General features: G+C 42.8%; 1 protein-coding gene across 1 annotated transcript; it reads right to left on the reverse strand.

The window, feature by feature from the left end:
• Positions 1-210: 210 nt before the first annotated feature.
• Positions 211-25,221, reverse strand: HAO2 (hydroxyacid oxidase 2). The gene is made up of 8 exons (XM_004380340.1): positions 25,185-25,221; positions 16,101-16,233; positions 13,847-13,998; positions 11,130-11,413; positions 9,489-9,698; positions 4,921-5,079; positions 4,513-4,582; positions 211-266 (listed from the first exon to the last, which is right to left on the reverse strand). Exons 1-8 carry the CDS (start codon positions 25,219-25,221, stop codon positions 211-213), a joined length of 1,101 nt encoding a protein of 366 aa, XP_004380397.1.
• Between the last annotated feature and the right edge of the window lie 219 nt (positions 25,222-25,440).

Here is a 25,440-nt window from a genome sequence, read left to right on the forward strand (position 1 = left end):
TATCAAAGTTAGTGAATCCCAGAAGGGCAGGGCACGTATGAGGAAAATGAGGGGTTGGAAGGCCCTGAGCACAGGGGCTAGAGGAGTGAGGGTGCAGAGGATGAGCCGTTGGGTAGGATGAGGCCCCTAGAGGGTGACATTGAACACCGTGTTTGACTTTGTCTTCCTCCTGTTGGCAAGCTCAGTAGTCTGGTCATTAGCTGTCTTTTCTTACAACCTGGGGAACTGGACCAGGTCCTGAGTGATCTCAGCAACTGACCGGCAGCCTAAAAGAACAAAACAGTAAAAAAAAAGCTCATTTCTCCAAATACCAGTAACCCAACGAGAGCAAGCCTGGCTCCATCTTTGTGCTCACCCTGATAGAGATTAAGTGCACAGAACTAACAACATAATTCTGATTGCACTGAGAATTTTCACGAGCCTATGCCATGTTCCAGGAAAACCAGTGGTCAGTGGCTCAAAGTGTCCTATATTTTTTTTTTTAAAGTAAAAAGAAAGTTTTATTTGGCATATATTCAAAAGGACAAAAGTGGGAAGTGGACAAGCATGCTGCCAGAGCTAGAATGTCTGCCCGAATCCAAAGAATATCACAGAATAGGCAAGAATGGGAAAACGGACAAGCATGCTGCCACAGCCGTGTCTGCCCGAGTCCCTCAAAGTGTCCTATATTTTGCCAGTGGGAGTCCCTTCAGGGTGGATCTTATGTCCTTTTGACATGCTCCCATCATTTTTCAAGCACTTTCTTACTTTCTGGCACAAGAAGATATTCACGGACCATCTTGTACTTCCCTTGCTCCAGCCCTGGAGTCAGCCATTTATCCAAGGACTGTTGTTTCCTTTTAGTGGAGAATTGGTGCAGATGATTATTGGTACTGGTGTGTCATTGCTTTTAATCCAGACACACTCAGAGGACAATGCTAAGGGACACACACCCACATCTGTCTTATCTGTATGTAGTCGATTCTGACTTATGGCAAACCCCCTATGTTGCGGAGGAGAATTCCTTCATAGGGTTTCTATGAGGCTGTGGCCTTTTGGAAGCAGATTTCCAAGCACCTCTGGGTGGGTTTGAACAGCCAGCCTTTCAGTTGGTAGTCAGGCACTTAACCGTTTGCACCCCTCAGGGACTCTTTTAACAAAGCCACATCAGAATAGAAGGGGAAAAATTCAAAAATGTTCTATACAGCCAAGGCCTTCTGAGGAAAAGTTCCATGAAATGAAAAGACCCTTAATGTGCCGAGGCTCTTAATTAATATGCCAAATTATGACTGTAGCTGAGACTGGACACAGGGATTGAACAGAATCACTCCAGATAATAGGTAAAAATAGAATGGAGAAAGAGGAGCTAGCAAGATGGTATGGGGCTGGGGAGTTGTGGGACGAAGTAGACAGTGAAAAAATCCTGGTGATGGGAAGATTGAAAGAATTTAATAACAAGGATATGTAATGTTAGCTTGAAGTTCTTTATCTATGATGTATACTTCCTCACCTCCCAAAATATAACTTTAGCAAAATGCATTACTCTCAAAAATATAACTAATGAGAGTGTCTTTTTCTAAAAATGGAAACAGGAAAGGGTTGAGTTTCACACCTGGGCAGATTGGAGTGGAAAGAAACAGCAGGTGTGGGGTAAATAAATACTCTGTAAATTGAACTCATTCAGCAGAAGCAGGAATTCTGAACCAGAGGTGACCCCTCCCCTCTTACCCTTGGAATCGACAGTGATATTAAACGGAGCCTTGGGTTTCCACAGGGTGGAGAATAGCGGGGATTCAAAGCATGCTCACCTACTCAAGCAGTACAGAGAGGACAGCTGACAGCCTTTGGTTACATTTTGTAATAAAAGTAATATTTAGGCTATGTGAAAATGTCTAGGTAGTCGCATCGAAAAGGAGCCCTGCTACTAATGGAAAGGTTGGAGTTTCGAATCCACCAGCTGTTTTGCAGGAGAAAAGACCTGGTGATCTGCTCGCATAAAGATTTCAGCCTAGGAAACCCTATGGGGCAGTTCTACTCTGTCTAATAGGGTCACCATGAGTCAGAATCGACTCAACAGCACACAACAACAACAATAGTTGCATCAAAATATTATGATTCCATTTTGGGGCAATTTGAAGTACTGCTTCACATATAAACACCAGTTACATTTCTGTACTTATCCTACCTGTTGGAACCCTGGTGGTGCAGTGGCAAAGTGGGTAAGAGCTCAGCTGCTAAACAAAAGGTCTGCACTTCGAATCCATCAGCTGCTCCTTGGAAGCACTGTGAGACAGTTCTACTCTGTCCTACAGGGTCGCTATGAGTCAGAATCAACTCGAAGGCAAAGACTTTGTTTGTTTGTTTTAAATATATCAATATCTGTTCATCCATTGTAACAAATGTAACACAGGAATGCAAGATGTTAATAACAGGAGAAACTGTTTGCCGAGGCCATATGGGAACCCTCTGTACCTTCTGCACAATTTTTCTGTAAACCTAAAACTGCTCTGAAAAATAAAGTCTATTAATGTTTTTAAAGGCTTAAAACTATTTTTTTAAACAATCAGGGATAAAATTGTCTATAACTCTATGTTTTTCTTTCTTTTTCCCTGCCTTCTTTTAAAATGGGTACGTTCCACTATCTCAGAAAAAGATTTGTTAGCTGTCATTTGCACCTCAGTGGTTGTTAAGTATAAGCTGTTGGTGGAATAAAAAGGCTCTGTTTTTGTGAATTCCCTCCACAGGCGTCTGTTAAAAGAAGGCGAGACATCATTTCAGGATAGGAGAAAATACTTGGGGGAGCACAAGAAGCCTTTTTAGCCTCCTGGAACCCCTATCACTCCCCCACCAACTGGGAGAAAATACACCAATATGATATCTGTTCACACTTATGCCCTCCTTTCCTCCATAAGAGGGATTCAATGACACAATGACCTTGGGTCATTTATTGTTTTATCTTCATAGGCTTTGACTAGTAAGGAGCCCTGGTGGTGCAACGGCTAAGTACTCAGTAGCTAACCGAAAGTTTCCTGGTGCCTGGTGCAAACCCACCCAGCGGCTCCGCAGGAGAAAGACCTGGTGATCTGCTTCCATAAAGATTACAGCCAAGGAAGCCCTATGGGGCAGTTCTACTCTGTCACATGGGGTCGTTATGAGTCAGAATCAACTTGACAACACCCAACAACAACAACAGTTGTTGGTCCTGAACTTGAAGGCCTTAATATATTTCCATTGTTTCTACTAATCTCAGTGGAAATGAGTCTGGCGCTGGCATTAATTCTGGCCTAAGTTTTCTAGCTTGTACTGCTCAAGACCAAAAGTTTGAGTCCGCTTCCTTAATGAATAATATGCAACTCCAACACTGAGTATCAGATACTTCTCTAAATATCAGATCAAAACCAGACTTGAGAAGACCTGAACATTTTGCATTGTGCCTGGCATAGGGCAGATGCTCAGTAACACTTGTGAAAATAAATTAATGGAGTAGAAGTAGTCTTGAATCTACAAATTGAGGAGCAAATGGAGGTCTTATTGGGGTTCATCTTGCCTGCCTTCTCACATTGCAGTGAATACCATTGTAAATACCAGCAGGGTTTCTCAAAGACAGAGTTATTGGCTATTGACATTTGGGGTAGGAAAATTCTTCGCTATGAGACTGTTCCAAGCATTTTAGAACATTTAACATCCCTGGCTCCTGGACAATAAATACCTGTAGTACCTGTCCCATAGCCATTGTGACAATTAAAAAACATAACAAAACAAAACCAAAACCAAAATGCCCTTGGGCAGGGAGGTACAATTATTGGTTAAGATCCACTATTATATAGGATCACTGGGATCCCAGCCTTTGCTAAAAACTTACAAGATTTTATGAATACTACTTTACAATTTCATTTTGGACTGAAATCCACATGCTTGTAACTTCGAGATATTGGTGTTTGTTCTGCTATCTGTGGTTACACAGGACAATACTTCTCTGTCAGCCATTGTGTGCCTTCCTCTCCTCCAGTTTGTATCTCCCCAGTTCTCCTCCCTTCTTCTTTCACACGATTTTTGACTCATCACAGAGTATGTATATTACTTAAAAGAGGACACCCAGAAACACATCATACATGCCCGGTGTGATCTGAGTACTCTTCTCTCTCGTGATCTGAAATCGAAGTTGCTTTCATAGCAGATGTATCACATTTTAAGGGTGTGCATAATCCTTGTCTGGGATGTTTCTTCCATGTTCTCTTTTCTGGACAGCTGCACTTGGATGCTAACTGAAAGGTTGGCAGCTTGAACTCACCCAACAACACAAAAAAAGAAAGGCCTGGTGATCTGCTTTTGCAAAAAGATTACAGCCAAGAAAACCCTATGGAGCTCAGTTCTTCTCTGTAACACATGAGGTCGCCATGATTTGACAGCAATGGGTTTATTTATTTGTTTGGAACCAGGTTGAGAAGGGGTTAACTAGAGGGAAGGGACAACCATTCTAGTTCTTTAGGCCTCCTGCTTTAAGCTCCAAGTCAGGGGGGATACACAACTTACCTGTAAGGGTCATGGATGTGTGCAACTCCTTTTTTAAGATGTTCAAAACTTCCTGGACACCATGTTCACCCTGCTCCAGAGACAGAGAGAGACAGAGAAAGAGCCATGAAGGAACATTCTGACCATCTGTCGTATCTAAATTCTAGACGTAGACTGAGCTTTGGTGGGGGACATCTGTGAAATTACAACAATGGTGGGAACAAAGGAGAGCAAAGAGAAAAAAATGTGGGGTAGGAATTATGGAAAATCTGAAGTGTCAGCAGGAAGATGCAGGTGAGGTGTAACTAGCTTTCAGGAATCTAAGGCACCTGGAAAAACTGTTAAGTTTGAAGACGAATCCACAGAAAAACATGGACATGAATGAGAAGCTCTGTATTCTCCAGCTGACTTTCGCTTTGCCATTCTCACCTCGCAGGCAAGACCCCACAGGATAGGTCTGCCAACAAAAACGCACTTTGCTCCAAGTGCTAGGGCCTTCAGCACATCATTGCCAGTTCGGATGCCACCGTCCAGGTACACTTCAAGCTTCCCTTGCACGGCAGTCACAACCTCTGTCAAGGCATCGATCTGAAAAAGAAATGCACTCATGGCTCTGGGATTCCTGTGTGACTCTAAGAGACCCAAGGGACAGAGGTACCCTCACAACATGGGGTAGGACCAGGAAGTCCAGGCTGGGGCCATGCCCTTCACAAATCCTTTCCCTCACTGGTGCCTATCAAAAGCAGCTGCAGCTACCTTCCCAAGGCCCAGGGGGTTTCTCCGGGCCCTCCCTCCTGTAATTTCCTGCTTTTACTCCTGTCCAGCTTCTCTTTGGCTCACTTGTTTGTCTACAGGTTGGGAGATTGGCTTGGTTCCTCTTTACATACTAAAGGGGGATATTTTCCATTTATAATGTTCACTTTAACATTCTCCTTTTCCAGTAAATTTTGACTTTTAATTTTCTTCCACTCTCTCTGTTTCTACAGGGGCATAGCTAGAAATGTTCTCTATTGCAAGGCACTGCCTCTTTTGGCAAAACAAGTAAAATCCACCGTGGTCTGCCAGTCCTTCCCGAATGCAGCCTGTCTTGTGTAACTGGGCTGCACATTGTTTTTTTTCTTTAAATTGCACATTGTCTTTTAGGAATTGGATTTCACCAAGTCGTCCCTGATGCCTTATCTGAGAAATGGGATAGGAATGCAGCAAGAACATCTGAAAAGTAGAGTGTAAGCTTTTGAAAGACAAAAACCAAACAAGCTTATCACTTTGGCATGGTTTCTCCATTAGACCTTGCCTCTTATCTGACCTCTTCAATTGCAGTTGCTGCAGCGCTTAACCACCAAGGCTCCTTCTGCTGTTGAAGCAACCCGAATTCTACCTGAATGAGATCTTTTGGCTGAGGTTGAACAGGGCAAGAAATTGGGAAGAAAAGAACTTTGTACTTTAATTTACAAGTGGAGAAGGAACTGAGTGTTTCTGACTTACATGTAATAACTGGAAGGAATTCATATCTAAATAAGAGATATTTTTATATTCCCAGCATGGTGTTGTTTAAACTATTTCTATGATGTTGTGAAAAAGAAATAAACGTATTTGTACAGACTCTTCTAGTGAGCCATATTGGAGCTGACAGTAATTTGAAATGAGAAATAGAATAGGGAGTGAATTTTCAGCCTAGGGTCTAATGTGGCTTTAGAGTTAATTTTTGATAGGTCAGAACAGGACATTCATTAGCACCTTCTAGGAACTGCAGCTGACTTATCCTCCCCCTGGTTCTGGGAGGAAACACAAAGACAATGCTAAATACAGAGCCTCAGAGCTGGGAACTTCATTCAAACTGTCACTCCCCTCACAGGGCTGGAATAGGGTGAGGCGAATGAGACACTCGCCTTAGGCACAGAAATTTTTTTTTTTTTAGATTTTTTTTTTTTAATTGTACTTTAGATGAGGGTCTACAGAGCAAATTAGTTTCTCATTAAGGAGTTAATACACATATTGTTTTGTGGCGTTGGTTGCCAACCCCACAACACGTCAACACTCTCCCCTTCTCAAGCTTGGGTTCCCCATTATCAGCTTTCCTGTCCCCTTCTGCCTTCTCGTCCTTGCCCCTGGGCTGGTGTGCCCCTTTAGCCTTATTTTGTTTTATGGGCCTGTCTAATCTTTGGCTGAAGGGTGAACCTCAGGAGTGACTTCAGTACTGAGTTAAAAAGGGTATCCAGGGGCCAGACTCTGGGTTTCTCCAGTCTCTGTCAGACCAGTAAGTCTGGCCTTTTTTTGTGAGCTAGAATTTTGTTCTACATTTTTCTCCAGCTCTGTTTGGGACCCTCTATTGAGATTGCTGTCAGAGAAGCTGGTGGTGGTAGCTGGGCACCATCTAGTTGTGCTGGACTCAGTCTGGTGGAGGCTGTGGTAGTTGTGGTCCATTAGTCCTTTGGATTAATCTTTCCTTTGTGTCTTTGGTTTTCTTCATTCTCCCTTGCTCCAGATGGGGTTGGGCACAAAATTTGAGGGAGTGCCAAAAAACTCAGTAATTAAGATAAATAATATTTTAATGCAATATTAAAAAAAAATCAAATTGAGAAAATTTGGCCTGTGAGCTGGTAGCCTGTTCTTATGAATTAAGTTTAAGATTAAGATGAAATGAGTATTGTAGGGTTATGTAAGTGCAGGGCTGGAGCCTGTCTTTATTTCAAATGTTGATATTTTGTTCAGCATGGATTTTTTCGCATTCACTTTGGCTTTTTAAAATAGTGCATTAAAAATTATTGATCCTGATTACTGAGGTTTCTGGCACCTCCTTAAATTTTGAGCCTGAGGCAAAGTGCCTCACTGCCTCACACTAGTCCTCTTCCTGTCCCTGGATGACCATGGGTTTGGTTGTTTAGTCAAATAGCTTGAGAGAACGCCATGTTGATCAGCCATAATGGGGTAAGAGAAACTCCTCTCTCTCTGGCCCCTTGGCATATATGAAAGAGAAGTTCTGCCAACACTCGTTCTCTGTTGAGGAAGTGAGGTGGAGAATTCATCTGCCTCTTTCTAACTCATTGCTAAAGCCTCTCCAAGGGAACGAGACTGCTTAAAGTGATTAATGAGAGCCTGACACTAATTGTTTATGTTTTTATTTGTTTTATCTGGAAAGCCAATATTCTACCCTGTCTATTTGCTGAGTGTGGGTGGGCTGTTTGCTTTCTGCTCCCATCTAGAAGCACAGTCGGGACGGACTGGGGCCTGCCGTGCTCTTTGTCCTCACTGTTCTGTCTGTTACTGCGTGTGTGAGAGGTGGGCTTGTGGGTGTCCTTGCAGGGGCTGGTGGGAAAGCTCAGCGTGTGCTCTGCAGAACTACTTTCTCTTAAGGTCATAAGGTCAAGAGTTGGGATGGTAAGTGGGAAGGCCAACCATGCTCTCCAATCCAGCCCTTATCAGAGAACCATGAAAAGGCACGCCCATTGCTCTCCAGGTGGGATTGTGATTCCTGTGCCTGTCTTTTATCAGTCAGAGCCCGGTGGGGGGGAGGAGGTGAGTGACTGCACCTTAAACCTTCAGGTATCACAAGCCTTGGAGTGTATAAACCATCTGACGTAGCATTTATACCTCCTGGAATTTGTCAAAATAAAGTAACTGAGAATATGCAAATGATTTAGATTTAAGAACAGTCACTGATGCATTGTTTAAAATAGTAGAAGATTGGAATCAATACCAAATCCAAACCAAACCCATTGACGTTGAGTCGATTCTGACTCATAGCAACACTATAGGACAGAATAGAACTGCCCGATAGGGTTTCCAAGGCTATAAATCTTTACGGAAGTAGACTGCCACATCTTTCTCCCATGGAGTGGCTGGTGGGTTTGAACTGCTGACCTTTCGGTTAGCAGAGGAGCTCTTAACCACCGTACCACCAGGGCTCCTTGGAATCAACACGTGTTCAGTAAGAGAAGATGGATTAAATAAATTGACCATTCGTACTCTGCAACCATTAAAAATAACAAAAGCACACTGATTGAAATGAAAAGATGCTCTTAATATCTTGTTAAGTGAAAAGAAGAAAATTACAAGGTATTATGTATAGTTTTTTTAGCACAAAATGGCATATTTGCATTAAAAAGTTGATAGCAACAATTATCAAAATATTAATATTAATAATAATGATAAATTTAAAGGTGAATTTTATCTTTTTAAAATTATGTTTATTTTATAATTTATTTGTTGTGAACATGTTTTATTTATATAATAAAAAAGTTGATAAAACTTAGGGGGAAAAGGCCCCACTTTTCTCTCTTAAAATGAGTCAAGCAGCCATAGAAGAATCTCTTGAAAAATATAATCTATATATCTCCATGAAAATAAATCAATAACTAATTCCCACTTAAAGATTCTCTCCCTGCCTCCCTCCTCCTCATTTTCTACTCCCAAACTCCACCTATAATGAACATAGATTTCTAGGCTGTAGCAGATTTTAGCAAAGGACTCATTAGGGCATGTTTTAGTTGTATTGTCAAAGACCAGTATTTAGTAGCTTAAGTAAGGCACTGCTCCTTCCTAGATTGTGTCATAAGAGAAAATATGAGGGTACAATTCATGCAGACAAACATGCTTCAAGCCGAGCACTTTTCCCAGAATGCAGGACAACTCAGTGCTCTGAAACATTTCTTTTTCTTAAATCCCACCTTAACCACTTATTAACTGTGGTAATCAACTCGGACAAGTTACCTAACATCTCTAAACTCCAGTAACCTCATCTTTAAAATGGAGATAAAAATACCCATCTTGCAGAATTGTGAGAATTAGAGACGATAAAAGTAAAGATTGTAAAAATAACCTGACCACTCGAGGCTGTTATTTATGATTTAAAAGTCCTTAAAATGTACATGTATATACCAACATATGTGACAAGGACGGGGCAAATGTGTACCAAATTGCACAAAGTACCTTGCCTGTGGATACACACACACACACACACACACACACACACACTCCTCGGAAGTCATCCTACATACTGACGCAGCAACTTCATCAAGCTGCCTCCCACCATGGTTGGAAACAATGATGCCGTGGACATTGTGCTTCACCGCTAGCTCTGCATCCTCTTTTGTCAAGATCCCTTTAAGGATGATGGGCAATTGAGTTATGCTCTGAAACCAGGAGAGATCATTCCAGCAGATGGACGGGTCAATGGCAGACATCTGGAGACGAGGTATTGAATCTCTCTGTGGAAAATAGAAAGAGAAACTGAGTCCTGAAGGCCTTCAAAACTGCTTGACCCATTCCAAAGATGAGACACATTTGAAGAGCTGCTATTTATAAGCTTGACAAGAAGAACAATAAAATCCAACAATACTTCTAGCTCCTTTTCCTAACAAAATTTATATAAAGGGATTTCTACTTAAATCGTTTATCTATTAACCATTAGTTGTATCCCTGCTCAGTAATTATGCCAGGTCCTGGTGACACAAAGATGAATAAGACACAGTCCTCACTTTAAAAGACTTCAGATTATAGTAAGTGAGATAGATAAGAAAAACATTTGTAATTTGATGTGTTATGGTTGAAATAGGCACAGCATAATAAGAATTAAGCAATACTTCAATAATCCTAAATCAGATATTACCCAACAATCACCCTAGGTACACTAAGTGCATGAAATCATAAACCCCAGTGTATCTCTACAATCAGAGAGAAGGATTCCAGAAACCACAAGGCCAATTTGTGGTTAACGGATAGAACAGTTGAGCCACTTGTCTGGGTATCGCAGCTGTCTGTTGGCTGAAAATGCTTGTATCACTATTTCTACTGTTGTCAGTGGAATCCAACTTTACTATGGCTTTCTCTCCTGAGAAGTCCTGGTGGTGCAGTGGTTAAAATGCTCAGCTCGGCTGCTAACCGAAAGGTCTGCGGTTTGAACCCATTGGCTGCTCTGTGAGAGAAAGATGAGGCAGTCTGCTTCGGTAAAGATTTACGGTCTTGGAAACCCTATGGGGGCAGTTCTACTCTGTCCTATAGGGTAGCTATGAGTTGGAATTGACTTGACTTGATGGCAGTGGGTTGGGTTTGGTTTCTCTCTCCTGGGCACTCTATCCCATTCATTGTAGGATTTAATGAGGGAAGTGCTAATTCAGAGATTCCAAATAGGTGTGATGTGGTACTGCGGTGCTTCCTGGATGAGTTCTAAATATACAGAGATACTGACTCCTCACCTTGGGGGGTGGGGGAGGGGGACCTGGGCTGTGCGCATCCTCTCCAGATATTCCATTTGTCTAAGTGTGCCATCCAAAATGATCATTTTCTAAGTGTGCCATAAGGTAGAAAATCTTAGAAGAACTTTAGTTTACTCTCTTATTCCCTGCAAAGGTCCTTGCTACATATTTCCTATTTCTTGGTCTCCAGTCTTGGACAGAACACTTCTGGGAGCAAGCTGGGCAGCTCCAGGGGTGAGAATATTTTATCTTATATTTTGTTTGTCTGGAAGACCTGGGGAACAGGGACCACATGTGTTTTTTGAACTGCTGCATCCCCAGTGTGTAGCACAGAGTAGTCAGTCAGTAAATGCCCGTGGAAGGGAAGAAGGGAAGAAAGGAAGAGAGAGGGAAGGGAATTTGCCTCCTGTAATGCCTACCCATTGAACCTGGTAGCTTTCCTACCTCTTTAGGGGATTGAAGATCCTTTAGCAGTAAGTTCATCTTCAAGTCCAGTTTGTTTCGAATGTCATGTCGCCTGTTGCCAACTATGGGTACATCCACAGTGATTACCAAAGCTTTGAAACCCAGGGATTCTGCCCTCTGGATCAGCTGTTTGGTTAGCTGCCGGTCTGGCTGCACATAGAGTTGGAACCATCGGAGGCCACTGGGGGCGGCAGTAACAATGTTTTCCAGGGTGCAGGAAGCATATGTGCTAGTGATATAGCAGATGCCGGCGGCTTGGGCAGCTGCAAAGCAAAGGACACAACACAGGTTGGAGGGCAGGAGTGTTTTGGACTGGGATGGGAAGCCCTAGGAGTTTGTGTTGTCTCTGGTCAGCTTGCCCTGTGAGTAGAAATAAAGTTTGACTTCATTCTGCTTCCCTGTGGGGTGGGGATAGGAGGTGGTTTGATCCGACTGGGAGGCATAAAGATGTTTGGGTCCTCTTCTGTATAACCTGTCTTATAATACCCATACTCCAGAAGAAAATATTCCCAGCTAGAAATATCATTGCATCCCCAGAACGATGTTGGGCATGTTGTGGACTTTGGGCAGGAAGTGGACTTCTTGTGATCTCCTTAATGAAGCAGAAGGGAATTAGAGGGCAGAGGATGAGGAAATATAATTCTGTTGAAGAAGACTGAGCTTTGCTGTGGAAAAAGCAGGATATCTTAAATTAGAGGAATGCTAGTGTCTTAGTCATCTAGTGCTGCTATAACAGAAATACCACAAGTGGATGGCTTTTAACAAAGTGAAATTTATTCTTTCACAGTCTAGTAGCCTACAAGTCCAAATTCAAGGCATCAGCTCCAGGGGAAAGCTTTCCCTCCCCGTTGGCTCTGGAGGAAGGTCCTTATAATGGACCAAGTCTTCCCTTGGTCTGGGAGCATCTCAGCACAGGAACCTCAGGTCCAAAGGAGGCGCTCTGCTCCCAGCACTGCTTTCTTGGTGGTACAAGTTCCCCATGTCTCTCTGCTCACTTCTCTCTTTTATATCTCAAAAGAGAATGGCTTAAGACACTACCTAATCTTGTAGAGCTCAATATAACTGCCACTAATCCATCTTATTACATCATAGTGATAGCATTTACAACACACAGGGAAATTACATCAGATGATAAAATGGTAGACAAACATACAATACTGGGAATCATGATCTAGCCAAGTTGACAGGTATTTTTGGGGGACACAATTCAATCCATGACAGCTAGTTCTACCATTTCTTAGCTGTGTGGCCTTGAGTCTTATTTCCCTTACCTGTAAAGTGGGGGAAATAATAATAACTGTCTTATAGGGCTATTGGGAAATTATATAAGATACTAGCTATGGGAACATTCTTTTAATTGCAAAATGATGTACTATACAAAGCTAGTGATAATGAAGTTGATGATGAGGGTGATGATGATGGTGGTGATGATGATATTGACACTAATGCTGCTGCTGAATTGCGTATTTCTCATTTCCTGCTTTAATCATTTTCAGTGGAATTTTCCAACACATTAATGTCACTACCATTCTACAACCCATGCACACAGAAATTGGCCTAACTGAAAAACAATATTTTCAACTTCCAACATCAACAGGATATACTCCATCATTTTGTCACCCCAGTATATCTTCCCTCCCACAAAAGAAAACCCCACACAACACATTCAACCATGAAGATTTAGTAAACTGGTCATATTTCAAACTAGCCAGACTTGGTTTCTAACCTCATCAAGATGGATGTCACTTTCAAGTCTAAAATCCTTGGATTCACTGCTGCCTTCATCATAGAGTCAAAGGAAAAGACCACAGGAAAGCCCTGGAGCCTCACAAAAAAATGAGTGAGGATTATAAAGGAATTACAGGAGTATTTTCAGCTTTTTCTTCTGTCTTATTTTATTTTATTTTTTCTCCTCTTGTTTTATTTATTGATTTATTTTTGGCGATGATAGAGGTGGAGAGAATGGGAAACTAATAAGAAGGAAGACATAACCCAACAAGACACTTTTTGTCAAACAAGAAGACAAGGTCAATCAAGGAAAAGGGAAATGGAACATTTGGTAAAAGAAGTTGCCAGGGCCTTGGGTCAGGACCTAACGTCATGATTTTCTCCTCATTCTAAGTTCAGAGAGTTGCCGTTCAGCCCCAGTCTTGGTCTGTGAAGGGCCAAAGAGAGCCTTTTCTTTGGGGTTGTACTAAGTATCCCTTTCCCCACAGACAGTACAAATGAGAGGGGTGAGTGTCCCTCTCCTGAGGGGTGGTTTGGTGAGATTTTAGCACCCTCCTATTTATCAGTGGTGGCGCAGTGGTTAAGCACTTCCCTGATAACTGAAAGACCAGCAGTTAGAATCCACCAGCCACTCTGTGGAGAACGATGTGGCAGTCTGCTTCCGTAAAGATTACTGCCTTGGAAATCCTATGGGACAGTTGTTGACTCCATGACAAAGGGCTTGGTTTTGGTTTTATTTATCAGCAATATCTCTTCTACTCTGACCGCTCCTTGTTAAGGAAAATGGATGTTTTCTCAGTCTTATGTGAAATTTTATACAAACAGCTTTAAGCATTTCCTTTCCCACCCTCCCCAGTTCCAACCAGACTGCTGTCTGTAAGCCCCTTCTGTACAGAAATCTTGCTGTTGCCTGCTGCTGCAATGTCTAGGCCTCTGGGAAGGGAGCCTCAAGAGGAGTTGGTCCATACCTCTGGCTGTGCTCATTTCTCCATCAGGCCAGGCGAGGCAGTGGAAACCCATGGGTGCGATGCAAATGGGGGCGCTGATCTCCTTCCCTTGGATTGTGGTCCTAGTGTCCACCTTTGACACATCTTTCAGAAACCTAGGGCGGAGGCGGATTCTGTGCTAGACAACAAAGAGATTTTCTCTTGGTGAGTTTAACTGTCCAGGATGGAGGTGCTGTCTGGGCTTGGGGCACCTGATTTGTGTGTGAGGCCTTAGCCAGATGGGTCCCCAGAAACCTCTCATGGGCGTGGCTGGCTGATAGCTGATTAAGTTGCATAGACCCAGCTGGAAGCTCAGCTGTCCGGGAAGCCTCCTCCAGCATCCTATTCCACATTAACCTGCCTTCTCTGAACCCCTAGTGCACATATGGTCGCCTACCACCTTGTTCTTCCGGAGTTCTGTGTCCTTGAGCTGTGCTTCTCTGACTAGGCTCTCAGCACTTGTTGGAGCAGATTGAATCAACCTAACAAGGTCTAGAAAGGAAGAGAATAGGCATGAAGTAGTTTTGGGCTTTTTCCCTCTCAGGTTAGAAACAATTCTCGAAAAAGTGAGAAAAGGCCGCTGAAAAAGGAAGAATTCCAGAGAATGATCATGGGTTTTTTTGTTTTTGTTTTTTGCTAGAAGTTAATTCATTTAAAGATCTGATTTAAAAACTGCTTTAGAAGAAGGTAAGGGAACACACAAATGGCAAGTACGTATACAAAGCATACTTTTAAGGCTAATTGGTACTTAGCCTCTGGGCTCCCAGATTTTTGTTTTTACACAAAATATTATTTCCTTATACAAACTTAGAAAGATTTTCTAGGAATACTAATTGTGCGAACTTTAGTAAGGTAGCCTTAGTTACTTCATCTGTGAAATGGGAATAATAATATAAATCGCCTAACAGTTTTGCAAACATGAAATGAGATAAAACATTTAAAGTGCCTAGTGTGGTGTTGAAGGAGCCCTGGTGGTGCAGTACTTAACCAAAAGATCGGCAGTTCAAACCCACTAGCTGCTGTGTGGGAGGAAGATGTGGCAGTCTGCTTCCCCAAGGATTACAGCCTTGGAAACACTATAGGGCAGTTCTATCCTGTCCTGTAGGTCGCTATGAGTCACAATAGACTCTTCAGCAATGGGTTTGGGTTTGGGAGTATGGTTCTAATTAAGTATGAAAAAACAGAATAAAGTGTTGACCTTGTATCCCATTTTTTCAATTGTCTCCTTACCTCTCCGTTACAGGGGTCAGCAAACTTCTTCCTAAAGGGCCAGATAGTAAATATTTTAGACTTTGTGGGCCATACGGTCTCTGTCACAATTACTCAGCTCCGTGATTATAGTGCAAAAGCAGCCATAGAAAATATGTAAATGAATGAGCATGGCTGTGTTCCAATAAAACTTTATTTATGGACACTGAAATGTAAATTTCATAGAATTTTTACATGTCATAAACTTTTATTCTTGATTTTTTTCCCAATCATTTAAAAATAATTTAAAAAAAATTCTTAGTTTGTGGGCCATACGAAAAGATGCAGAAGGCCACATTTGGCCTGTGGGCCACTGTTTGCCGACCCCTGCTGTTCTCCCTTGAATCAGTCTTATTTCATCCCTAAGACTTCTTGAGTCTCTGTATTTCCAACATTTCCTGAGTTCTCTCTCCTGCCATATATTTTCTCCTCCAGGCTGGAAGTTGAGGAACTCAGGAGGTTTAAGTCTATCCAGCAGGCTTCTCCTCCCTGCCCAGGTTACTGTGATCTCCAGGTCTCTTGTCCTATCTTGACAGGTTGTAAAGTTTCTGGGATGCTATGGTAGTTGTGCTAGTTCTACAGAAGCAGTGAGATAAATTCCTTCTTCATCCATCCCCCCATTCTTGTTGTTGTTGTTGTATGCCATCTAGTCAATTCCGACTTATAGTGATCTGATAGGACAGGGTAGAACAGCCCCATAGGGTTTCCTAGGCTGAAATCTTTAGGAGAATAGGTCGCCAGAACTTTTCTCCTACAGAGCTGCTGGTGGGTTTGAACCATTGACCCTTCAGTTAGCAGCTGAGTGCCATTAACCACCGTGCCACCAGGGCTCCTTTTACCCATCCTTAACCCCCCCCAAAAAAATCCTCATAATTAGATCTTCAGTACACTGTGCTCTTTGGGAGCAGAAACCAGCACTGCTACCTTTCAAGGAGCTCTCAACCAGTGCATCTTAGCTTAACAATAGAAAGAACACATAAGACCAAACCTTTTAAATGCTGCGATGTTGTCATCCCTTGTGAAGCTGTCATCAGCTCCTCCGTCAATAAAATCCCAAGTTGACTTGGACAGACGCTCCCGTGCACGTGCCTGAAAGTCTGTCAAACACACCAAGGACATTTCTGTACCTTGAAAGGAAAAAAAAAACAAAAGACAAAACAGAACAAAAGCCCAACAAGAAGTTTAGATGTGCAGGAGAGGGCAAAGGGAGAGCTACAGTGTGCAGCTATTTGGATCTAACATTCATCCCCCTGTATTCTTACATTAAAGGAGTTTCTCCCCAAGACATGATCCTTGGGCCGGAAGCAGGAAGTCATGCTCCTCCCTCCATTCTCCTACCCCTCAATCCCAAACCCTGATTATTCGCTCTCCTAAACATCCCTCATATCTGTGTCCTCCTCCACATGCCTACTGCCTCAGATCTAATTGAGGCTCCACCAACTCTCGTGGGATTTTTGCAAAAATTTCTTATCTGTGTCTCCTAGCCTCCAGATTCACTTTCCCTCTGGTCTTGCTCCAGCTGCCTGTGATCTTTCTAAAGTGGAAGTCTGATAATGCCCCTGGTCTTTCAATGTGCCCACTTCGTGGCATTTCCAGCCTTCCAGGACCTGTTCCCACCTGCTTCATCTCTTAGTGGCCCTTCCTTGCACTTGTTACTCAAGTTGCTACTTGTGTTTCCTGAACATGCCAAAGGACTATTTCATGCTTCTGTGCTTTTTTTTTTTGAGGAAGTCCATCAGGGTGGAAAAACTGGGGTTGAACTGATACTAATATCTGGGAGTTCCCAGGAACCACCGCAAGTCTGAATTACCTGGGGCTGTGGATGATGTAGTGGAGGAAGCTGTCTTTTTGGGATTCTGCTAGGTCTCTGAACATGTTGCTTAGTATCATTAGGAAGCAAAAATATCATGCTGGGTGGTGAAAATGGTTAACGTGCTCAGCTACTAACTGAAAGGCTGGGGCTTTAAACCCATCCAGAGGTGCCTCAGAAGAAAGGCCTGGTGATCTATTTCTGAAAAATCAGCCATTGAAAACCATAAGGAGCAAAGCTCTACGCTGATGGTGACCCATGAGTTGGAATTGACTTGAGGGCAACTTGTCTGGTCTGATCCGGAAAATATCATCACCCACTGCTTTGCTATTTTTGCTAATTTTGAGACCAAGAAAATAACACACACTGCTTTCATCCTCTTTCTCCCTGTCCTCCTCAAATCACAACCTGAACCCTGTAAATGTGGAGCTTGGTACTTCTGATACAACCACTCCTGAAAAAGGAAAGAGGGAAGGGTTTGGGAGTCACCAGTAAATTTCTCCAGTAGGAGCAAGGGCAGTGGAAATGGGAACTGCAGAGATGCTCCAGGTGCTGGTTGCAGTCAGTCACAGAAGCAGAGCTCTTGCAGGAGAGGATTTCAGAGGGAAAGGCTGAGAAACTGGAGCTCGTAGTTCTGGGCATATCCCCAGTGGTTGACAGTGGTGTGAAAACTAGTCAAAGACTGTGAGTAGAAATTGTCTGGCTTTTAGGCCATTGACCAAAGAGTGGGGATAAGCAGGAGCCCCCGGAAATAGGGCTTCACACACAAATGGGATATCTCCTCTAGTGAACTAGGGGGCCAAGGACGCCAGATGAAATGTTGGTGCTGGGGATCTTGGTGGGGGTAGGGCAGGACTGGTCTGAGGGCAGCTGGGGCCAAGCCAGAATCTAGTCAAGTCCAGCAGAGAAGTAGCCCAAAATATCTACCTAGAGGGCTAGGCATCTTTGAGTGGTGCAAACATTTGACATGCTCAGCTATTAACTGAAAGGTTGGAAGTTCAATTCCACCCAGAGACACCTTGGAAGAAAGGCCCAGGCATCTGCTGAAAAATCAACCATTGAAAACCCTATGGATCACAGTTCTACTCTCGTACACATGGGGTTGCCATGAGTTGGAATCAACTTGACGGCAACTGGTAAGGGGCTAGGCAGAAAAAAATTATGACTGAAAAAGAAACAGCCCTCAGAAGGTACTCCCTCCAAAAAATTAAAAAAAAAAAATGACTCATGGCAACCACATGTGTGACAGAGTGGAATGAAGTTCCATAAGGTTTTCTTGGCTGTAATCTTGATGGAAGCAGATTGCCAGGTCTTTCTTCTTCGTCACCACTGGGTAGGTTTGAACCAACAAACTTTTAGGTTAGTAGTCAAGCATTAATTGTTTGTGCCACCCAGGGACCTCCCAGGATGTACAGTGGGTTCCAAATGGAGTTTAGGAGGTGGATTTGGGAAATGGGCACAAGAAATTTTGATAAATAACATATCTTTTCAGTGGGTGGGCAGGGAGCTATTAAGGTACCGAAGTGAATTGACAAAGGGCAGCAACCATATCTCATGTATCTAATTCCTACCTGATCCCTTCAAGGGTAAATAAACCTTGTTGTTGTTGTGTGCTGTCCGGTCAATTCTGACTCATAGCGACTCTGTAGGACAGAGAAGAACTGCCCCATAGGGTTTTCTAGGCTGTCATCTTTTCAGGAGCAGATTGCCCATGCAGCTGCTGGTAGGATCGAACAGCCAACCTTTCAGTTAGCAGCTCCTTCGATACACCTTAGTCAAATGGATAAATCACTACATTTACCCAACTCTGTTGTAATTACTGCAGCCCTGATGGCGAAGTGGTTAAGAGTTTCACTGCTGACCAAAAGGTCGGCAGTTCGAATACACCAGCTGCTCCTTGGAAACTCTGTGGGGGAAGTTCTACTCTATCCTATAGGGTTGCTATGAGTTTGGTTTTGTAATTACTTATTTATACCTCCATGTGAGAGTTAATACAGCAGACCTGAGACTGCTATCCTTAGAAAGGCCTGCTGGCAAGTTTGGCCCTTGGTTGGCATCTGCGAACTTGGGTTTCAGGACGGTTCTCACCATTCCCTGATAAGAGGGGTTCATGTTGCCTAAACTGTGCAAACAATGTGGTTCATGCTGAACACCTGCCTTCCCTCTGGGAGTCTGGAATTCTGGTGTGTTCTAGGCACAGGGTTCCTATGTGACCAGCCCCCAGTGAAGACCTTGGGCTTGGAGTCTCTAATGGGCTTCTCTGCCAGACAACACTTTACATGTGTGGTAACAATTGTTGCACACCTTGTCTGACTCCACGAGGAGGGGACTCTTGGAGGCTTACACCTGGTTTCCTCCAGACTTCTCCCCATGTGCTGTTCCCTTTGCTGACTGTGCTCTAATAAACCATAGCTGTGAGTACAACTATATGCTGAGTCCTCTGAGTGCTCCCAGAGAATCGTGCAACCGAGAGGTGGTCTTGGGGACCCTTGGCACACTTCATATCCACAGTTAGCTGCTAACTAACCCTATGGGGCAGTTCTACTCTGTCCTACAGAGTCGCTATGAGTCAAAATTAATGGAGGACAGCACACAACAACAACAAGATTTATTTACCCTTGAAAGGATTGGGTAGGAATTAGATACATGAGATATGGTTGCTGCCCTTTGTCAACTCACTTCAGCACCTTAATGCCTCATGCTGAGTTGCTATTCTTAAATGTTCATTACTTAATGTTCCCCTGACTGTTATCTCTCTGCCTTCTTGGATGAGAATATTTCACTAGGTTTTAAGCCCCACCATCTCAAAAAATCCCCATATCGTATACACTGCACAGTCATAGAAATGTTCTTCTGTTGATTTCTAGCATAGAAACTAGATAAAACTTGTGCCTAACCTGAGAGAAATGGCTCAGACACACTCAGAAATACTTGCCTGGGATAGTGTGGGTTATTTCATTTGAAAACTGCTTGGAACTAAAGAATTAACCCCAGCATCCTTATATAGACCAAAGACTAATTTACTTCATTTCTATACGATTCCTCTAATTTTTTTCCTTAGCTTCTTTTCTCTCTACATTTCCTCTCAACTTCTCTATGAAGTAGACAGAGTAGGCATTAGTCTTCCCCGTTTTACATCTGAAGAGAATGAAGCCTAGGAAATAAAATAACTTGTGAGAGATCAGGCAGGAAGTGATTACAAGAGATGGCTCTGGATTCATGTCTCCTGGCAGCCTCTAAAGCTAGATGTTCTCCATTTTCTGTTTCATGGAACAGAGCAAAATAGTTGGTTCACATAAATTACTTGTTATAGTGAATTTAAGATGATTTTGTAGGTTTAAAAAATACAACTATGATGCATTTTAAAATTACATATGTACAGCTTAGTAAAATACTTAGTCTATTATTTTTATAAGAGGTCCAGTATAAATAAAGTTCATTGTTGAAAAGCAGGATAACCTTTCTGTTCAAAGCATTCTCTAAGTTTGGGAAGGAAGATTTAGCACTACTCATGTTTGCATATTTCAGTTTGATCCATACCAGATTTGATGCCACCAGAAATTAAAGTGAGGATTCACGTTTTCTTGTATTCCCATTTTATCTATTTCCAGTATTTTTTTTCTTCTTTTCCTCTCTATCCCAACTGTCCAAGAGGAAGAGAAAGGGTGGAAAAGAATTAAAAAAAAAAAAAAAAAATTTGTGCACTGACCAAGTGGCAGATACTGTTTTAGGGACTTTACCTAATTTTAGCTCGTTTAACCTGTGTAGACTTTTTGCCTTATGGTTAAAGAAAAAAAAAAATGGTGACGTTCCACTAGCATAACAGTGACAAAGAAGCTTGAATCTATGGGCAAGGACTGCCAGTGTCTGTTGCTAACAGTCTGAAGTTCAAAGTTTTTTCCCTGATCTAGGGAAGGGGACAGGACACAGGCTGGAGGAGATGGCTACTTCAAGGCAGACCTTGCTTTCTTCAATAGTACAATTTGATCTGGCCCAGTTAGGCTAAGTCATAAGTTGCCTTCCTTTGAAGATTTCAGTTGGTTCATATGATTCACGTTGATGTCACTTTAGGAACCTTGGGATATCAGAGTTTATATCTGCAATAGAAATCACAGGGCAGGGATCACAGGCCAGGCCATTGAGACCCAATAATGGAAACAAAAGCTCCCTCTGTTGGCTCACCTCGAGGTGTACCAAAGGTTTGGTGTCCTTCAAGACCCTCTGGCCTGGTCCCCTGGGAACTTATGCCAAGTTTCCCAAAGGGATAGTAGAGATAATACCAAGGCTACATTTTAGGGGCCTTATTTGAGAGATTAAACTGTTCAAGGTTGGCTGAAATGCTTTAATCACCGTATGGGGGGGTGACGTCCTCAGCCCCAAGGACAGTGGCTGTAAAGGGCAGAGCCATCACCATGACAATGGCAGCATTGGCCAAGGAGAGGCTGCAGCAAGAGGAGGCCTTGGTAACAGAGGTCATGGTGAGAGGGAGAGGGGGCCTCAGTGCTGCGAGGGCTGTAGTGAGCCCAAGGCTAGACAGCAATGTCAAGACCAGGGAAGACAAGAGTGGAAAATGCCCCCGAGACTGAGGCAGGTGAGCCCCTAGGGGGTTCCCTGAGACAGGGAAGAAAGGGCAGGATGAAGGACTTGTATTCATCAGATCAGGTCTCAGAGTCAAAATGGCACCAGATTGTTCCTAACATTGAGGTGTGTTATTGATAGAATAGTGTCCCCCAACATACGTGTTAGAACCCTGACCCCTATACCTGCAGATGTAATCCTGTTTGGAAATCGGGTTTTCTTTGTTATGTTAATGAGGCCATATCAGTGCAGGGTGTGTCCTAAACCTAAGCACTTCTGTTTTATAAGGAGCAGCACAGACATAGAGATGAGGAAGCACAAATGGGGGAAGATAGATACCATGTAAAAATCACCAAGGAAACGAGGAATGCTGGTGTTATAGAAGCCGAGACAAGGACCTTCCCCCAGAGCAGACAAAGAGAGCCTTCCTTAAAGCTGATGCCCTGAATTTGGACTTCCAACCTCCTGAACTGTGAGAAAATACATTTTTGTTCTTTAAAGGCACCCTCGTGTGGTATTTCTGTTATAGCAACACTAGGGAACGGAGACAGGGTGGTCTAAGGAACTAAGGCTTACACTGGTATGGGAGTGGGGGTACAAAAGAGCTCTATGTGTGTCTGTCTAGTGGAATGCTGCAAGAATTAATTACTTCCTGGTTTCTATGGCCCCGGATCAGTTCTGACCTCGTCCCTGAGCCGTCACATATTATGAATTATGAATCAAGGACTCAGGAACGCTTCAAGGCCATAACTGTCAGTTTTGTTTGTTTAGTTTTATATAATAATCATCTCTCCCCTTTAGCCTGCCCTCTTCAACCACTATCGTTAGCCTGTTTTCCCTCCCGGTAAAGAAATTTCTGCTTGTGACCTGTGGGCATGTTAAACAATAGTGACGTAAGGAGTATGATGCTTGGGTTCTTCAGAATCTGCCAGCTGCAATGATAGGGAAATGATCCATACCTTTGTTTTACCAGAAAAGCTTTATCTTTATGAATGTTGGTTTGAAGGACTTTTTGAGGTTTGAGGATGACACATTTATATTAGGGACAAACTAACCCTGGAGCAATTGTGACAGAATTTGGCCACCTTTTCAAGCAATGGTGACCACAAATCCTGCCTGGTGAGGATCAGAAGACAATTAGAATGACTGTGTTTGGTAGAGCTGAGAGGGATCCTAGAAAGATGAAGAGACATGCACGAGCATACACGATAGCAGAATTAAAAAATGAACCTAGGTTTCCTGTCTCCAAGTTCAGGGCTCTTTCTGAAGTAGTCTGTGACTCTTGCAATTACTTCTGGATAGCCTGGTACTATAATCTGGAATCAGCTTGTCCTTACTCAGTGTTAGCATAGACCTAAGTTTTCTCAGACTCAATTTATCTACACTGGATTTCATCATTCCACCTCCTCCTCTACTCCTTCAGACCCTGGTTAAACAGTGTCAACATGAATGGGCTGCACTTGACACTGGATGGTCAGAGTAAACCGTTGTTTCATCTGATCAGTGGACTAGCATTTGTTGAAAGCTCAGAGGCAGCCTGCTTCACGGGAGGGGGTTGCTGCCACATTTTAGCTATATGAACAAAGGCAAGCTACTTCTTCTCTGGTTCTGTTTCCTCATTTGAAAAATCAGGTGGTTAGGCTGAGGCTCCTTCAGGTCCTCACATTTTGTGCTTCTCTTGCCCACAAATACAAGGGCCTCTGTTTAAGTGTAAGGAGCTGTGGTGGCACAATGATTAAACACTCAGCTGCTAAACGAAAGATTAACAGTTCAAACCAGTGGCCATGTTATACCATAATATCAACAATAACAGTGACATGGGGAGTATGATGCTTGGGTTCTTCAGAACCTGCCAGCAGCAATGAGAGGGGAGTGAGTCATATCTTTATTTGAAACCCAGTGTCTCTGTGGGAGAAAAACCTGGAGCTCTGCTCCCATAAGACTTAAAGCTTAGAAAACCCTGTGGGGGCAGTTCTACTCTGTCACATGGGGTCACTATGATACTGAATCAACTCCACAGCAACCAACAACAACACTGTTTAAGTGAGGTCATATTAACATACAGTTCAGCATTTTCTTGGTGACAATAAAGTACAGAACAGGAAACTGACACTTGATTTAAGCTTATTTCCTGGCACCAAATACCTGTGTGCTCGTAGCCTCCCTTCCTTCTTCCTGGACACCCTTGAGGACTTCCTTTTTTCAACAAGCTGTTCTGGCTCTGTGGCACCACCTTATGGCTTCAGTGGGGAACTATTTGACCAGTCACATCACCATTCCCTAGTTACAAAAGTATGGCTTCTCATACACCTGCTTTCCCTACCCACACACCAGATAATCCATTTTACTACATATGTATGCCATCTTTAACCCTCTTCCTCCTTCCTCAATTTCTACAAACTATGGCTGATTTTCTCAAAGCAAGTTTTCTCACCCTTTTTTCCCTTACCCTAATCTCTCCCATTCTCTTCTGTTTTCCATTTGCAAACCAAAGATTAATTCCATCATAGCATATGAGATTAGTGTTATATAGTCTCTTGTCTCAAGAACAAAAAGTTACAAAAAAGGTTAAAGTCACATTAGACCTAACAAAAAATCTCAAAAGCCTTTGAAAAACTCTCAGAGGTGCCTTATGACTCCTAACTCAAGTTTCTACTGACCTCTTTCCACCCCTAATTAAGCCTGCTTTTCCTCATTGCCAGCATTCATGAGAAAGAAAAGAAACTGGTTATTACAAAGAGTTCTTAGTTGTTGATTTTAGTTAATGACTAGCAGTACAACATAACTATATGCTCATCTGCATTGCAAATATGTTAATTTTCTGCTGCTTTGTGGATCAAGTCAGTATTTTCAGCCACCCTGGGAATCCAATCACTATTTTAACAGAATTCTTTCTATGGAAAAATATGCTCTGAGTTTCAAACAAATGACCTCCAAGTAGAGTTATGGAGCCCAGCAATGTTGTAAATTGGGTGCTTTTTCTAGGGTGTCGGAGACAGTTTAGGGCATACTGGGAGGCACTGATCAAGTGCTCAGATACCATTTTGAAAGGCTGAGGCTTTTCTTACACTTCTCAGCAGTGGACTAATTTGACTGTACAAAGAGCCTTGGAGAAAGTATGACTGCTCCTTAATATTAATAATAATACCAATGACAATAAAATTTCAACCATTTATTCAGTGCATCATGATATGCCATGTTTTCTGTAAAATGCTTTTCATGCATTCATGTTTTCATCTCTACAATAATCCCAAAACACAAATATTATTATCCCCATTTTACAGATGAGACACCCAAAGTTCAGGGAGGTTAAAATACTTTGCCGAAGGTCACACATCTAGTAATGTGTCTGACTCCTACAGCTTGACTCTTAAATATTATGAAAAGAAGTCAATTCCAACTCATAGCAATCCTATAAGACAGAGTAGAACTGCCCCATAGGGTTTCCAAGGCTGTAATCTTTACGGAAGCAGACTGCCACGTCTTTGTCCCATGGAGCGGCTGGTGGGTTAGAACTACCGACCTCTCGGTTAGCAGCCGAGTGCTTTAACCACTCTGCCACCAGAGCTCCTTTTTTTCCCTCATAAGGACATCTATATGTATTCCACCATGTGGGTCTAAGACTTAACTTTGTAAGACTAACCTCCTCCACCTGTAGTCACTCTGAAAGGTACCTTCCATTGCCAGGCCCCTCACAGTTCTTTTCTACTTGTCTTTGCATGACACCTCTTTGCCACAGCTCTCACCTTGTGAAGTCACAGCTCCTAAGATGCCTCACAACAGTCTCTAGCCTCTATTCTTGCCCTACTTACTACTTGATCTCCTTCCCCAGTTCCAAGCACGCAAAATACACCCAACAGTGGACCTGATTCTAGCGTCTTCCAGTATTCCGGAAAAGTGGTGTCTCAGGCAGCCAGTGGAAGCTTGGCTCACTGCTGTA

This window comes from Trichechus manatus, unplaced genomic scaffold, assembly GCF_000243295.1.
Source record: "Trichechus manatus latirostris isolate Lorelei unplaced genomic scaffold, TriManLat1.0 scaffold00073, whole genome shotgun sequence".
NCBI lineage: Eukaryota > Metazoa > Chordata > Mammalia > Sirenia > Trichechidae > Trichechus > Trichechus manatus.